The 14,676-nt window shown below is 38.9% G+C and overlaps 2 protein-coding genes across 6 annotated transcripts in view; both read right to left on the bottom strand.

Annotated features, from left to right (window-relative positions):
• CD247 (CD247 molecule) overlaps nucleotides 1-6,271 on the bottom strand; it is a 63,166-nt gene extending 56,895 nt beyond the window's left edge. The window contains exon 1 of one of the 4 annotated variants that reach the window (XM_082766836.1): nucleotides 6,221-6,271. The gene's annotated coding sequence lies outside the window, so the exon portion shown is untranslated. Of the gene's footprint in view, nucleotides 1-1,238; nucleotides 1,254-3,855; nucleotides 3,880-4,193; nucleotides 4,257-6,220 lie in introns of those variants that run through there. The other 3 variants (XM_082766839.1, XM_082766838.1, XM_082766837.1) reach the window with 3 other exon arrangements.
• Nucleotides 6,272-6,922: 651 nt separating this feature from the next.
• On the bottom strand, nucleotides 6,923-14,382 carry CREG1 (cellular repressor of E1A stimulated genes 1; the record flags this gene model as incomplete). 2 transcript variants are annotated; one of them, XM_082779365.1, is made up of 4 exons in its annotated part: nucleotides 14,065-14,381; nucleotides 11,452-11,571; nucleotides 9,231-9,415; nucleotides 6,923-8,581 (listed from the first exon to the last, which is right to left on the bottom strand). In XM_082779365.1, coding segments are annotated over exons 1-4 (582 nt in total). In that variant the 5' UTR covers nucleotides 14,341-14,381. The 2 variants fall into 2 exon arrangements, with proteins under 2 accessions (XP_082635491.1, XP_082635492.1); XM_082779366.1 differs by lacking the exon at nucleotides 6,923-8,581 and having other exon boundaries at nucleotides 9,230-9,415; nucleotides 14,065-14,382.
• Between the last annotated feature and the right edge of the window lie 294 nt (nucleotides 14,383-14,676).

Below are 14,676 nucleotides of genomic sequence, written 5' to 3' on the forward strand. Positions count from 1 at the left end.
GCAAAGTCAGGAAAAGGCTTTGCATGATAGCGCCCCTAGAAATTCTCTCCTCCCAATCCCTCATCTTTTGCAAAGAGGCAAGCTTACCATCATAACTGAAATACAATGAAATTATTCAAAAGAACAACCACGCTTGTATTATGAGTTATTCTCATAACAGACACAACACTGGAAATGCAAATCACGTACAGGTGAGGGCTGCAGAAAAAAGGGCAGTGGTCTCTGCTCTAGGAAAAAGCTATTCTGTCTTCATATGTCTCGCAATTGCGCTATGAAGGATTTTGTTACAGTGCCACCTTCATTTCAGCTTATTTGGTCTTTGCATCTCTAGGAACTACATACCACAATTAAAACTTAGGCAGCTCCTACCTACGTTGTGCATTAGGCAACCTCATACATGCATTTTTACCAACAGTTTAAATGAAACAGTGTTTTAGTTTGCTTATTTCAGTCAGACCGTAAGAACCTTGATAACACTGGCCTAGAGACTAATGCCAACAGTAGTTCAGCTGAACCAGCAGCTATTTTTCTCAATACAGACAAGGCCACAGTAGAGACATAAAACCCTCCCTGCTGGGTTAAGAAAAGCTCTTAGCTAACCTGACTCTTTATCTAAACATACGGGTGGAGGAAAGCACATTTCACGAATTACCTGTGCTGGGAAGACTGCAAGATTTTATATATGGCTCCTGAAACAGAATGGGTCAGGGAATTGAACTGGTCCCCAAGTACAGTACAACTCAGTTGTGTTTAATGCAGGTTAAGGTGCAGCTCATTATCTGCAAGGTGTAACATCTTTCACAAAATAGACAAGGCATGCATTCAGTTGGTTCTGTGCATCAATATACCATTCTTTCTCTGGGCACAAGAAAACCTGGAACAGCTCTAATGCAAGGGGCTGATTCATTCCCAGAAGCATTCCCTTTTCCCTTTTCATACTTACTCGTTATGCTTTAACTGAACTTAAAAAAAAAAAAAAAAAAAAAAAAAAAAAAAAAAAAGCAGGGTTTGCAGTTTTAACAGGAAATAAATAAAAACTAAAAAACAAACCCACACTGCAGTCAAGCTGAGGATTAAAAAAAAAATAACTACACACTGCCCTCTGGCTCATGTGTTGCAGCCACAGAGAGCATGCCTGTAATCATCATCGCACACTGCTGGGACTGAGAACAGGTCCGTTAGCAAAAGTTCTCTTAAGCCAATTTGACACAGTTAGCACTTGCAGGCAAAATTAATACCTGCATCACCTGATGGTGGAGCTGGCTGACCTGATGGAGAAGATGGGAGAATCCAGTCTGCAGAGTCTTGCCCCTGATCCAGCAGGAAATCACAGTTGTAGTGCCAGAACAAACTCAACAAGTATCAAAATCAGTTTTGGAGATGTTCACACAAAGATAATGGGTCTTAAATAAGCAACAATTTTCTCTGGTGAGAAAGCTGTCGCCCCTAGCAAGGCGTGCCATTCATACGCTAGACTAATACACTGAAAAGAAAAAAAAAAAAAGCTGTTTACAGTGTGTAAGCCCACAATTTTTATTGACAAAATGTTGCAGAGTGACAGTCCTATATTGCTTCACTGCATTTCAATGCACCATAGTGCCTTACAGTGAAGCTTCGCTTTGCTATAATTGGGCTCAACTGTGCTAATCCCCTTGGAATGCAGCAATTAATACTTATTTAGTGATAATTGCTGCATTCCAAGGGGATTAGTCCCTGCCCTGCACTTTTGCCAGCATCGCAAACAGAAAGCTGGAAAAAAGACAGTGTCTAACTACAGGTCTTGCTTTGCAGCTCCCAACAGGGAGACAACAGAAGTTGGTCTCACTACAACTGCTCCCCTCTGTGTGTGAAAATACTGCTTTTCCAAGGGAAAAAAAAAACTCGACTGTGACTACTCCTTGCAGCTGCATTGTGCAAATAGAAACCCTGCCACATCTAAAGGGGAAAAATAAAAAGAAAACAGACACCTGTGCAGTACCATAAAGACAAACACAGTCATGAGCGTATGTTTCCTATGGGATATGATAAAGAGGCCCTGATGCAGTATAAGAACGAATTCCTATTCATTATTTTGTTTCTTGTGACTAGTAGTTCCTCGTTTCTGCTATGGTCCTAAAATTTTTCAATGCAAAATTGGTTTTGGAAACCCATATAGTAGATGTTGGTAGAAACCTGAAATGCACCCCTCTCTGAAAACTCACTAATTTTGAGACTACTGAATATATAATGCCTGATTCTTTCATTCTCAGTGAAGCCTTTATGATCTACTCTGGATTTCTCTTTTAATGCACACAAGAGAGCATTACTTACGCTTTATCTTAAAAAGGAAGCACAATGCTTCTCTTACTTTAAGCTAGTCATGCTATTTTCCTCACATCATTATTGCTTTCACCTGTTAATTTCAGATGAATTTCCCTGACTAAATTACAGCATATTTTTAAAAAAAAGAAATACCACTAAACCTACATTATGGAAATGGTACTTTTAATTATACACCACCCTCAGTATTTTCTTGCATGGCTATACAGACTGCAACTGATCAGTAAGGTTGTGTCTTCCATGAATGTAAAGGTAGGGGAAGCCAGATACTAGGACCAGAAATAAGTAACTTCATTTCCCATGTTTTTCCCCCTTTTTGCCCCAGCACATACCTCTTCTGGATTTTTCAAATGTTCATCTGGGAGGAAAACAGTTAAATGAATTGAGATTCATTTAACCATTTAAAACAAATCAAAAATCCAATTCATGCTCGATTAGGCAACTGTTTTTGGCTAAACGCCAACACGAAAGAGCTATGCAAGGTTCTTACAGTCATGCTGCGTGTTTTGTGCAATTATGTCTCTGTTTCTCATCCTTAAGTGACTGATTTCGACCTAGAAACAGTAACTTTTTTATACTGGATAACTTCTAATAGGTTGCATTGGCATAAATACTACAGAAATACAAAGCATCTTCAATTCTTCACATAAATACACATGCTTACGTATGCAATTACATACATACTACCTAGTATCTCTTGGAAGTTTGTATTTCTCCATGATTGTACACATATTTACATATACCCTCTACATGGCTTTGTCAAGCTACCTTGTGTCTGTAGCAATCAGGATAGGTGCAAAATGGGAAAGGTTACAACCTGGAGCAGTAGAACAGAAAACGTAAAGTGGCTGTAGGCCTGTATGGTACACTGACCGATATTAAAGATGAGGGAAAGAACTCTGTCTCTTGATGTGTTGGATTTGCTACCATGTGACCTCTCTTTGTTTAAAATGGAAAAATTATATGCAAAAGTAAGTCTAACAGTTGCTAGAGTCAGAAGCAAAGGGTAAATAAGGAATTGTTAGGGCTTTTCTATCTAGGATATGAAGATCTAGGAGGAAAAAAAAAAAAAAAAAAAACTAAAACAATTCAGAACCATCACCACAGTTATCAAATCCTTTGAATAATAAAGAGAATATCCACTAAACGATATGACATTTCATCACTTCAAAAACTAACTGCATGCCTGGACTCAAACAACCATAAGGCTCCAGACAGCTCTTCAATTAGCACAACTAGTGATGCTCAAATTTTAAAAAAGTGGGGGTTTTGTTCCTTTGATATATCTACCCTAGTCCTTTTTTATATACTCAGTGTCCCTTTTCCTCAGAGCAGTGAATACCCTTCCACATTGTCTGTCTGGGTAGGCAGTTAGCTGTACTCTCAGGAGCTGACTAGCCAGCTGCCTTACACCTGTAGAAAGGAAACTGAGTCGTGACTGTCCTTTCCTGAGCAAAACCTGATGGGTTTTGTTGCTTCTACCGAGCTCTCAACTGTCATGACATATGCAAGAGCTTCCTGGCTTCAAGTTCGTACCTGTTTCAAATCGGAATCCAGCTGAGGGGGAAAAAAGGACGTGTCTGGACAGCAGTTACATAAGCTTCTGCAAAAAGACAGGCTACCAAGAACGTTAGCTACTATAGCCAGAATGACTGGATCTTACATTCTAACCTTTTGATACTGTAATACTTAACACAAACTCTGAGGAAGCCTCTGGAGAGAAATGTTTTCACATCAAAAATTCCCAGGAGCAATTTCAAGAGTTCTGCATGCAAAGCTCAGAAGCTGAGCTTCTTAGCAGGGCAATCACAACTGGCAGGTGAGCTCGGAGTGTCAGCGGGGCCTCACCACCAAGGCACCCAGGCCCACAGTACCTGAACTGGAAGGTTGGATGACAGCAACAAGGGCCAACCACAGCAGAAGCAGCACGGAGGCCAAGGCAGGGGGACCAGGCAAGTGGCAAGGACCTGAGCTCCAGCCCAGCTCCCAGGAGAAGCTTCGGAGTGGGTTTTCCCGGCTCTCTCTTACCACCCAAGTATGTGTGCAAAGGCAGAGCTGGTCTCCAGCACAGGCAGCCCAAACTGCTGGGGCACACCCAGGGCCTTGACAATAATTTAAGATGTCAGTCTTGACCAACTGGGTCCTATTCTGAACATTAAACACTATTGCCCTCCTAATCAAAGGCTGTGCTGCTGGCTCAAGCAAGCCAAGTCCAACAGTATCAACTAGCTGTTGAATATTTCTTTCCTATAAATCCCAAATGGGTGTTTCAGCTAACAGCCAAAGCATCATCATGCTAGTGAACAACCTTGATTTGAATTGCTAGAATTAATAAGCACTGAGAGAAATAAAAGATATCAAGTCTGAAGGTAGCTGCTCCCAGTTGATGTTTCAAGGTGCTCTACGCCTATCTCAATTTCCTTTACTAGAGGTTTTTAATTTAAAAACCTGTAAATCATTTTCATGGACATTACTTCTAAGCACTTCATAGCACAAAATGATTACAAAACACAAACAAAAAGATGAATGTTTTTTTTTTTTTAAGCAACCAGCAGGCTCTTGTGTTTATGGAGGAAAACATTCATAATGTAAAGCAATGTAGGAAAAAGAATTTCTTAGTATCATGCCCTCTGTCATATTCTTTCCCAGCACATTTGAGTTATAAAGAATTCAGTAACCAATTTTAAGTATTAAAGTTAGCAATGAACTTGAATGCAAGCCTATGGCACCCTCTTGTGTTCAGCAATAATAAAACATTGACTCAATTCTGAATCTTTCTAAATTCAATGTGTTATTCAGGAAAAAGCTGTTGCAAATATCAAGTTATGATTAATACCTTTTATATTAATCTAATACTATGATTAAGCTTATTTTATTCTGAATATCACAGATACAATATTAAAAACCTAAAAAAATAAATCCAGATAGAACTGAATGAGGGATTAAAATGACATCTGATATACATAGGCTCAGTTCTATAATGATATAGCATGTCTCAACAGTCTGGATACAAGTAGTACATTAAAACATAAAAAAAAAAAAAATGCAAATCAAGAGGGATAAGCACAAACAGGTCAATAAGCAAGATCAGTAGGCAAAGGAAAAATGTTACTGTATCGTTAGAGTACCGGGCTGAAATTATACTAATTAGATTCTTGGCTAAAAAACATCTTATGATTTAGTCAGTTGCCTAAGGTCATCCGATGCCACCAACTCTTATCTATGAATGGAGTTACTGAGCTTCCTGGATACAGACAGTGACTACATTACTATTTAGAATAAGCTCAGATATGTCAAGCATGCCATGGTAGAGGACACACGTGATCAAAAGTCAAAATGTTGATACACTTATAGTGGTATTATTATACTCAGCCTCTTCTATTCTAAACCACAATCTTATTTCTAGATATTAGGAAAAAAGGAAACGCATTCTAAAGTGATTCCTAATACAATGAAGGTAAGCACAGGGAGAAGAAAGAAGAGGAAAAATAGGACAAAAAGCTGATGACTTTCTTGAGCTAACATCTTCAATGATGTTAACATTTACAAATCTATATCTAAGAGGTAAAAACAGACATTTAGTGTGATTTATACCCTAGTCTGCCCTACATTCTACTTCTACTTACAATTTTTTTTTAGCCAAGCATTCAAGGAGATACGTAGATATAACAACTCCAGATAGTGTTTTTCCAATTAACTCTCGAATCCTGCTCTCTACACCTAGCTTAACCATTTTGTTGTATGTCACTTTCCAAAAGAAGCATCTGGCTGGAGTCTTTTCAAGTTTCAAATGTAAGGAAATGTGGATAATCTAAAATTGATCCAACAAAATTCAGGAGTTATAAAACTATTTCAGACTAATTGTTACCAAAAAAACAAACAAACAAACAAACAAACTAACCTGCTGTCCAAATCAGAAAATACAGGGGAACTTGTACAAACTGAAACATCAAATCTGAAAAGATAACCAACACAGGAGGAAAAAAAAAAAAAAAAAAAGAGAAAAAAAAAAGATGTATACACCAAACCCTCGATTAAATGAAAGTGATTCATTTAACAGTGTGAATGCATTAGATAGTGATCTGTTTTTGTTAGCAATTAAAATAACAGTGAAAAGCTTACTTTGAAAAAAGTACCTTAGGTTTTGAATTACAAGAGACAAGTTTGTAGCATACCTTGTACAAACACATGTATATGTTAACAACACCTATTTATGTTTGTATAAAGCAGAAGATAAAAAAGAACAGCTTTAAGTTAGATCAGATTTGAGAATAAGAAAATATTGGTAAAAAGCTAACTGATGCAGTCATTCACAAAATAGAAGCCTTAGCCAAAGAAATAGTCAAGTAAGACTTCCTTGTCTTCATTTTCACAAAATCCTGTGTTATTATTTTATGATTTATTTCACAGTACTAGATGCAAAAAAGAAAGTGAAACAAAGATGCTAATTTCAGCCAAGAAAGGAAAGCCAGGCATACTCTAGCAAGTGTGAAAGACTTCAGAATGACCATAAAGCAAGAACCCCAAAGTGTGTGTGCTTGTGTGAAAGAGAGTGTGAAGGAGAGAAATACTCTTGAACATGCAATAAATAAAACCAACACCATTTGTCATAAGAAAAGTTTTATTTCACCTAAAGCCCAGCATCATCAATCTCGTACATCAAAAGTTATGGAGTTACAGGTAATACATGACGGTGTCCCCATGGAAAGGATCAAGTCCATACCATAGGATCATTTGAGTTTACACACTTTTCATTAATAAAAATAACCTTATATAAAAATATTTCCAATATCTTATTTAATTTTAGTGTTACCTATCCAACATAAATTGTTTCCATATTCTAATTTTGAATTATTCTAAATAGTAGCACAGAATGTGTTCAATATAGTAAAAAGTACCTTTTTTCCCCTTGCAGAAAAGGAAAGCTTTGTAAGCTATTTCAAAAAGGCTTTCATAAATCTTTCCAGTGCTTGAGATAAGTAGCAGTATAATGATGACATTAAGATGTAAAGATGATTTGATTTGTCCAAATCCACTGTTCTACAATGTGGATCTTCCTTTAAGGACACTAAGTTTTCACATTCTTTACTCTGTCAAGTAGATGATTTTACCACAGGCAAATCTAACTTAGTTGTTCATAATTGCTTTTGGATATTCGTGAACTTAGCACTTGGGAGATGTGACAGAACATAAAGAGGTGTTAATTTTTTTTTCATGGTTGTGGTGTGGGGTTTATTTTAAGAAACAGAGAATTAATTTTCCACACCTTTCATTAATTTTCATTCTCTGCAAGTGCTGAATCATCTGTGTCATACTGTACTAGTTTCTTTCTCACTTCTGGGTTACAGACCTAAAATTGTTGCATAAGGCTTCCAAAGAAACAAATCTGCTCAGTTCTACTGCTTAAGGTAACAAAAGCTGTTACATTGGTCAGATTGAGAAAGCTGAAGATTTCAAAATCCAGATCAGTAAGCAATCTCTTTTTATATCAGTCTCATTGAACTTAGAAGCTACTACTCTTGATATACTGAAGTCAGATATTTTCATTACTTCTGCTACTAACACTTCTTTTAATGTCAGGGCACATAACCACTACCAGACAAAGACTTACCAAGAACTTATCAAAAGCCTGAGGTATGTGTATAATTTGCATAAACACAATCACATTCATAGTACTTTCAATACAGGTAGCAAAACAGAAAAATGGCTCAAGTGAGTGTATATGTGCATGAAGAAAAATTCTTACAGAATTTAGAACTCAACGTATCATCCATCACTGCAACACAAACAACGCTTGCCATTCCACTGTCACCTGAGCCATCCTGCAGTACTTTGCCATAAAGATCTAAAATAAACTGATATTAAAAATTGAGTAAAACTGGAGAGCAAACAGATATGATTTAACTAAGGCACTAGAAACATAGAACTGGACTAATCCTTTAGTTTTCAGTAAACACAGCCTTTCTAAATGCAGACTGTCAAGAGACAGATAACAACTTCCCAGATTCATGTCTAATGAATGCAATTTACTTATGGCTTATGCACAAAGGATTTTGAGTATGACGTGATTCAACCTGTGCTAGATACGACAAATTCACAGTTGCTTCAGAAGGGTTACACGAGCTCATTAACAATGCAAAGGTTTTGACTTTTTGCATTATTAATTCACCTCTGCAATATGTAGGAAAAAGAAGTATCTCATGAAACAGTCATCCAAAGTACTTCACTTGTACTATCACCATCACCAAGGATCTTCCTCTACCTACAAGGAGTAAGAATAAGAGTGAAATTGTATGTCTGTTTGTTGACCGTGCTAAAATATATTTGAAAGCTTTGAAGACTAAGTTTTATGTGAACAATAGAACAGATTTTCTTCAGTATCACGATAAAAGATTCAAAAGCAATTTTGGGGGAAAAAATATTACATAATAATCAATGGGATTGCAGCAATATATTTGTATAAAGCAGAAGATATAAAAGAACAGCTTTAAGTTGGAACAGATTCTCCATAAGTACTGAAGTCTCACTATGTTTAACTATTAGGCCAAAACATAATCTGCAATTAATCCAAATAAAGGACAATGATTATTCTCACTCTGCAGGACTCCTTCCTCCCAAGAAACTGTATTTTGAAGTACAAGTACAAATTGTAGTATAAGATTATATACTACATATTAGATTATACAAGATTATCCATAGAGATTTACTTATAGATACTATATATCGTTAAGTAGCTGAGTCCCCTATTCAAACTTATCTTGTGATTTCAGATACTGCATCCAGCAGACTACTCAGGGAAAAGACAAACTTATGTAAAAAATAGAGACAGGTAATATACACTGTTAATGATACGGAAAAGGTTTACAGCTTCCAAAGATAATGAGTTAAGCATGCAAAACATATGTACTTACTAAGGCTTGACACTGTAATACTCCTCTGGTGTCACAATTTTCAATCCACCAAAGTAGTCCAGTACCCAAATATTGGTGATGTTGAATTTGGCAAAGAACCAATTGTGATCCTTAGGCCAACTTTCCATTTCAGGGTGTCGACTGAATAACGCTTTTTTCGCTATGGCCGCTTCTGAATCATTCACCTGAACAACAGCCAGCAAAATACTACATGAAGATACAGTCATATGGAAGACAAACAGTAGCTAAAACACACTGCTGACTGCGGTGTGCTCTTTTCTGTTCAGCCACACTTTACCCCAAAGGGCTCATTACTGTGGCAGAGTCCACTTATCTTCAGAGTGCTGTACAACTGTACATGAGACAGGCAAACACTCCAAGGTAGTTGCTTTTAATATTAAATCAAAAGGGTGCTTTTAAAGTAAAAGCATGAAGAAGAAAGTACTTCATCAACATAAGAATAAGTCTTCTGTTCACTGTTTAGAGAGAGGGATGCAGGCTGACAGCTTTAGAAGCAGCATTCATTCTGTTCTAATATAAAAACTAGATCCAACCTGACACTGACTTGTTTGAAGAAGACTGGATAAAATTATACCCTATGCTTATGATGAAAAAAATCTTCATTGTACAGATTAAAATTATCCAAGTCCACAGACATGTATTAAAGGATCTTTGATACTTGAAGTTCTTGCTAGAGAGACAATGAGTAAACAGCAGAATAATGAGGACCAAAGCTTTGCTTGTAATTATTAAAAGACAAGCAAACCTATTTTGACATGAGTAGGATGTCAGTTTTTACTTTTCAATGGGAAAGCAAATAATGATGCTAACTATCCAATTATGAAGACTGAAACCTTCATTTGGAATTGTTTATTGAAATGTCTTTTTGAATTCAAGTTTTCCATATCTAACTGGGAATTGTATTCTTAGAGATAATTTTTTTCCCATTTTCTCCATATTCTTCATCATTGAAGTGTGCACAACTTGATCAGACAAACAAAAGCCAGGGGAAAAAATGGCTTTGTTGTTAGTACTTAGGCAGGAATGGTATCCAATTAAGTATAAAAATTGAGTAACAGCCTAAAGCCAAGGTTAGAAAATGTTTTGTGCTTGATCCTAATACTGGTAGATTTAACTTAGTATGTTTATATTCCATTATAAGTTTGATTCTTCAAATCAGTAAGCAGCAAAAAACACACAGCATGATCTTGGATGTTATTTGGAAAAGCACAAAATGGAGAAGTATGGATTCTTGCTGCATTTTTTTTTTTAGGTGTAATTTTACCTCCTCTGCACGTGATTACTCAGAGACACTAACAAATCAAAAAGCGTACATGTGTGTTTAAACATACATACAGGCATGCAGAATGAAATAACAGAATCTACAAGAGAATGGATGCTGAAATGTGTGACTACTTAATATGCTATGTACAAATGTTTAAAGGGTTAAATCAACACGAGTCCTGGATATGGTACAAGAGGAACTAATTAAAATAATTCCAGTACTGATGATAAACTCATGAAAGCAATTAAAGGATTGATGGAGTATAATGTACAAATACAGGAGGTATGAAAACACTAAGTAAGAATTCAGGCTATCATATAAGAGAAAATAATGATAATTAGTCCTCTTCCTCAATAATAGGATTAAGATCTTCAACAAACAACACATATAGTTCTAAATTCCTTCTATGGGACACCAATGTACCAGTGTAGGAAAGAATACTGCCATGGCTGCAACACTGCCAGGTGATACAATAAACTTTTTCTATGTCTAATACCTGTAACTTCACAGCACAGATTAATATTAAGTTCAATAAAATTTTGGACATGAATATGTCACACTGAATGGGCCAAAGAACTTAACTGAGCAAAATATGAAAAAGTTTTCATGCTTCACTGACAAGAGAATTGTCTTTGACAAGAGAATTGTCTTGGACTTTTTAGTTTCAAAACTGGTCTAGGGGAAGTAGGATGATTTTCTTCATTGCAAGAAGAAATCCTCTCAAGATCATTGCTAAAAACATGCCAACACTGCTTTTGCAGATACCATGTGGTTACTTAGCTTTCCTCACACAAACTATGAGATAGCCTTCTGGTATCATGGCACATGACATCCCTTCGTAATCTTCTGCATGGAAATGCTAACAGCTCTTCTCCATCCACTATGCAACCCTGTTCAACATGCAGTCTTGTCCAGCATCAAATTCCAGCTGCTTACCTTTACAACACTCCCACAGAAGATTATGTGGGCACAGAGGGGATTCTGGGGATCATATTTGTGCTTCTTGCAGTAAGGAGTCTGTGCCAAAGACACAGTTAAGGAGGCATTTGAATTGACCTGAAATACAAATGATAAGAGATTTATGTACCTTTGCGAGGAAAAAAAAGTCATACCACGTTTTCAGATTTTGGTACTTTATTCAGCTCACACTTACTGGTAAAAAGAACAAAGCTGTGATCATCTTTTCCTAATTATGTCTGAAAGCTGATATAGATGAACAATTTGTAAGTCTGCTGACATCTGTTAGCATAAAATGCAAACCTCACAGAACAGCAGTCCTTAAAACTCTGAATTCTGTTTATGAGCCAACATACATAACAGGACAGTACACAGAAGACAAGAAGATACAATGAAATTCATTAAGGGGAAGGACAAATGTTTACTGAAAGGTAACCAAATGGGTTTCACAGCTATCAACAAAATCCATTACAACCAAATTTTAGAAGAAAGCACAAGCCCCTTGGATGACCCCAAACTGGTCAGCTCTTTTGAAGTTTAAAGTGAATATTAAAAATTAGGTTTAAAAACTCTTCAGTATTTAAGTAAGACACCTAACTTGAAGAATTAAGGAACCTGTATCTGACTGTTTTTTTCTAAAATGAATGTAATGAAGACAGCTTGAAAAGTTGTGAAGAACAGGATTGCCTACTGCAAAATATCACATGGTGAAGTTCATTTTGTCCCAGCAAAGACAGTTTGCATGCTTTGGGACATTTCATTATAAGAGCTCATCTCAGAGACAAACAAAACAAGCAGGCAGAGCCCACACTGCAAACGTCACTTAAGTGCTATGCAGTGCATGACTGAACTTAGGGAACAGGAGCCACCACCTGACTCACAGCACAGATAGGAAGTTGCTCAATGACAAAACCTGCTGATTCATGATTATTCAGCACTATCTCTTATCACATGTCTCCGTCCGCGTGACAGTCGAAGTCAAATCTTTCTGCCCTACAGTAACCGAATAAAAGATCTGTTGGGGAACTTTCTGAAGGAAATGGTTCATTAACAGTTTATGTCATCATTTTCAAGTTCCTCTGAAACCTAAGGGTTGTAGGTATGGCAGAGGAGATACTGTGCAAGAGAAAAATACGTTTTCTACACCACTTAGATACATAATTGAACTACTTCAATGTGCCAAAGTAAGGAGAGGGACAGGAAACAAACAAAAAAGGTTAAGGGCAAAACAAAGTTTGAAATGTTCTTACTATTTAAGTTTTGTTTTTGTTTTACTAATGCTGTAACAGTTACTAGCACAAAAAGGTTCTCTTTATTAAAGGATTCTTAAGGTCAATGTTTCTGAGCCTTTTCAGTCAGCTCTGTCTTGGCCACAGCCCAGCAGAAGAGCTGAGACGAGGCCAGTTACACACACACAGAACCTTGGCATGGCAGCGTGTTGTCTTCTGGTGTGCACTTGACCTTTCAGGAAGCACTAGCAATTACTATTCTTTCAGCACTCTGTGCAAGAGTCCACTTTGCACAAGATCCACACAGCAAATTTGCTGTCCTCCAGATATTTTGATATTTTTTGTTAAGTTCTCCTTCCCTAAGTGGCCCCTCATCACTTAAGCCGAGTGCTTCCTGAAACATCAGCCTCCTCCTCTGCCAGGGCTCTACTTTGATATCGCCCAGACCATGATCAGCAGGGATTTTGCAGGATTATGGGGTGTCAACACAGAATGGCCAAGGTTGGCAGGCACCTCTGAAGATCATCTAGTCCGAGCCCCCAGCCAAACAGGATCACTTGGAACACATTGTGCAGGATGGCATCCACATGGGTTTTGAATATCTCTAGAGAAGGAGCCTCCACAGCGTCTCTGGGCAGCCTAACAGTACTTGGGTACTCTACCTTACTTTGGGACTGCCTTGACCATAGAACTGCTCCTCCTGGCCCTCTCACCCAAGTTCCTTAATTCCTTAAAAAAGAGGCAGGGAACACCTGGCCGGCACATGGCATTGCTTTCAGAAAACGCTGATATAACCTTAAGTCTTACTGAAGAGAATCCAACCACTTCCTGCCATTGAGACAAACACGCTTTTGGAAGCGAACCACGAAAAAACGGGCACTGCGCTGGCAGCACGTGTGCCTGAAAACTTCATTTCTAGGGGACCTAAATATATATATATGAGCCTATATATTTACATATACGAACCTATATATTCACATGTATGAACGTATATACGAACTTATATATATATTTACACGTATGAACCTATACATACTTATGTTACTTTTTGAGGGCTACCTATATGTGTGTGTGTATATATATATATATGTGTGTGTGTGTGTGTGTATATATAGGTGTGTGTATATACACCTATATATAGAGAGAGCTGGTGGGAGCGTTTGTGTATATACACACACCTATATATATATATACACACACACACACATATATATATGTATATACGCACACACACACACACACATATATATATACACACACACACACATATATATATATATATATATACACACACACACACACACACAGCGCATATATCCGCGTGTTTGCGAATGCGCTGCCCCAGCCGCCGCCGGCCGCTCACCCGCAGGTCCCTGACGGAGATCTCCATGTCGGTGAGGTAGAGGTAGGGGACGCCGCTGCCGCGGCCGGGCCCGGGCGCGCCGTCGCTGATGGAGAAGACGTTGGCGAAGGGGTGGCCGCGCAGCCCGTCCTGCGCCGACAGCGTGGCCAGCGCGCCCCAGTCGCAGCTGTGCAGCACCACGCGCGCCACGCGCGCCGCCTGCTCCGGCGGCGGCAGCGCCCCGCGGGCCGCCAGCGCGGCCGCGCTCAGCAGCAGCAGCAGCAGCACCGCGGCCATCGCTGCAACCGCCCCCAACGCTCCCCAACTGTCCCCGACAGCTGCTCGGCTGCTGAGCGCCGCAGCCCCTCTCCGCTCTCCGCCAATCAGAGGCGAGCTGCGAGATCTTCAGCCAATGAGAGCTGCCGGGAGGCGGGGCAAGCCCAGCGGGGTCTGGGCGTTGTAAACAACTCTGAGCCCCGGCTCGGCTCCTCACTGGAGCCGGCGGCCGCGCTGAGGCGGCTGAGGAGGGCGGCGCTGCCCGGGCGTGGCGGCGGGCAGCCTGCGCTGCTGCCCCTCGGTCTGGCCCGGGGCGCCCGGTCACGTCCTCAGGCACTGGTTAACTTCACGTCAGGA

The sequence above is a fragment of the Aythya marila genome (assembly GCF_965140915.1).
Source record: "Aythya marila genome assembly, chromosome: 1".
Taxonomy (NCBI): Eukaryota; Metazoa; Chordata; class Aves; order Anseriformes; family Anatidae; genus Aythya; species Aythya marila.